Raw genomic sequence first — 2,423 nt, forward strand, 5'->3', positions numbered from 1 at the left:
TGATTGTAAATTTTAATCGCGATTAAAATTTACAATCAGAGTTAACTTGATTAATTTCACAGCCCTATTTTGAATATACTTTTTATTTTCAGAAAGTTCAGTTGTTTTCTATTTAGGGACTTAGCACATCTGACTGCATATATCTCGAGACACCCTTTAAGGAATATAGTTTATAGACATATAAAAAACAATTAATTTGATCAAAAAGTTTTTCTGTTTTTTTTTCTTCTTCCTTTGCCAGTAAAGGTAAAACTGCTTATTCCAAACATTTAACATGTTGAGCAGACAGGAGCTCAGTGACGCTAAAATGAAGTGGACCGTGAAAYGGTTTATTAAAATTATTTGCATGAAAATATACTGACTCTGTTTTTAATCTTATAGAGGGTTCCCTTCACTCAAGTGACAGCGTGTCAGACTCCAGCCCACCTCCAGCTGTTGTACAGACAGGAGTTCCTACACAAGTTGTTCAGCAAGTGCAGGCAGCCCAACAGGTAAAATATGCACACACCGTATACACGCACACACTCAAATACAGCTTTAACATGTTGGTTCTTTGGTCTGAGAGAATGTTCTTCTCAACAGAGGTCTGTGGTGCAGGCCACCTCTCAGATAACTAAAACTGAGCCAGGCACGCAGCTGAGCGTCACTAACCTACAGCCTGTTCATATCACACAGGAAGTAAGTGACGCACACACAGACACAGCAAGAAGCTGTCACAACTTTGTAAAGTACAAACCATCAAGGTCTACTGTGACTAGAGACCACAATGAAAGTGGAGAAGTTGAAGCCACTTTGAATAAGCACCTCCTGCTGGTTGTGTGCAGTACAACTTTTACGTCCCACCGTTTTATCAACGGGACRTTTTCCAATTTTAAAAATAAAAAAATGCACTTTAGGTAACGTCTTTTAGGTGTTGATTCATGTAATTATTACATAGCTGCTGTATGTTTAAAAAGTCATTTTTMATATTTTAGTTTTAAATGTTTTAAGGTTTAAAAATGTGTCATGTTACACATTGACAGTGTCGCAGCCTGTTTGACTATTGGAAGGGTGTGTGGGGGGGACCCACATAATGATAGTACCAGAGATCTATAAAGTACTTGAAAAAATAATTAAGTAAAAGTAAAAGTAAAATTACATGAGCAGTAAATGACTTTGGTAAAAAATAAATTTCACTGATGAGAAAACTACTCATGTAAAAGTCATAAAACTGTTCACAAAAAATGAAAAAGTAAAAATACTTTTACACACTCTCTAAGAAATGAACTGTTGAATTTACTGAACCAAACTGGCTCCAAAAAGCCAGATTGAGTAAATTGGGCAATATATTTAAACTCTTTGCTCAGTTTACTCAATTAGGCTTAATGGAGCCAGTTGACATGACTTTGACTTCATTTTTTAGAGTGCAAAAACATCTTCTTTCATGATGAGTTCAAACATATTACATTTTGTAACGAGTAACTAGGTGTTACATTTCAAAGTAAAGAAGTAGAGTATAATTTTATCTTTAAATGTAATGAAATAAAAGTAAAAGTAGCTATTTAAAAATAATTGGTAAAATTATAAATCCTCAAAACTACTTAAGTATTGTAACAAAGTAAATGTACTAGTTACTTTAAACCTCTGGATAGTACAGCCCTTATGTTTCAAATGCTGGCCTCAAAGAAACAATATGGCAGCAACCAAAAATAAATATTTTGGCTTCAATTCAACACTTTGTCCATCTTTATTAATGTTGTTAAACAAGCRATTCTTGACAACTTTATGTTTAGAAAAATGTGATTTTGCTGTGATAATCTCTGACTTTGACTACTTCCTCCCATTCTAGCTTGATGTCAGTSAACTCACTGCATTTATGCCCTTTTAGCTTCCACTTTTTACAGAAGCCTCCATGTTAGCCAGTGAAATGAGACTAGAAGAAAGGCAGTTTCAGCACCTGACAGGATATCCTGATTATCTGGCTTTGGCATCAGGAGGCTACATGGACTACAGATGGCTCAGGCCAAAGACAGCTGTCATTTACCAAGTAGGTTAGGGAAACGAGGGAAAGAACTGCTTTAGAAATGAAGGAACAGAGAAATATCAGCTGTTTTCTACAAAAAGAACCATGCAAGAAGTTTTAAAGGGATCCCCGATTAGTTGTTTCATTAGACATTAATTGATAAACATATATTTTAACTGTAAAATAAAGACTGTAAAAAATACTGTAGGCTGTTTAGTTTTTATGATTTTTAAGCTAAAAGTTAAAAAATTTATTACACGGACGGGGCCATTTAATTTAGACGCAAAGCATTCTGGGTAAATGATGATGTGGATGGGTCATCTGTGTGATGCAGCTAGCGAGCTATATCCACCCTGAAGGTTAATCTTGGACAATATCTGATGATCGACTCTTTTAAATGAAACCAGAGAGCGTTGACAGA

General features: G+C 35.1%; 1 protein-coding gene across 1 annotated transcript in view; it reads left to right on the top strand.

Annotated features, from left to right (window-relative positions):
• The window catches only part of LOC106520413 (MHC class II regulatory factor RFX1), a gene marked incomplete at its 3' end in the record, with an annotated part of 4,606 nt that extends 3,978 nt beyond the window's left edge, over window positions 1-628 (top strand). Inside the window, 2 exon segments of the mRNA XM_014012505.1 lie at window positions 382-491; window positions 583-628. Coding sequence (XP_013867959.1) covers window positions 382-491; window positions 583-628 — 156 coding nt within the window.
• Window positions 629-2,423: the final 1,795 nt, after the last annotated feature.

This window comes from Austrofundulus limnaeus, unplaced genomic scaffold (assembly GCF_001266775.1).
Source record: "Austrofundulus limnaeus strain Quisiro unplaced genomic scaffold, Austrofundulus_limnaeus-1.0 Scaffold91, whole genome shotgun sequence".
Lineage (NCBI taxonomy): Eukaryota > Metazoa > Chordata > Actinopteri > Cyprinodontiformes > Rivulidae > Austrofundulus > Austrofundulus limnaeus.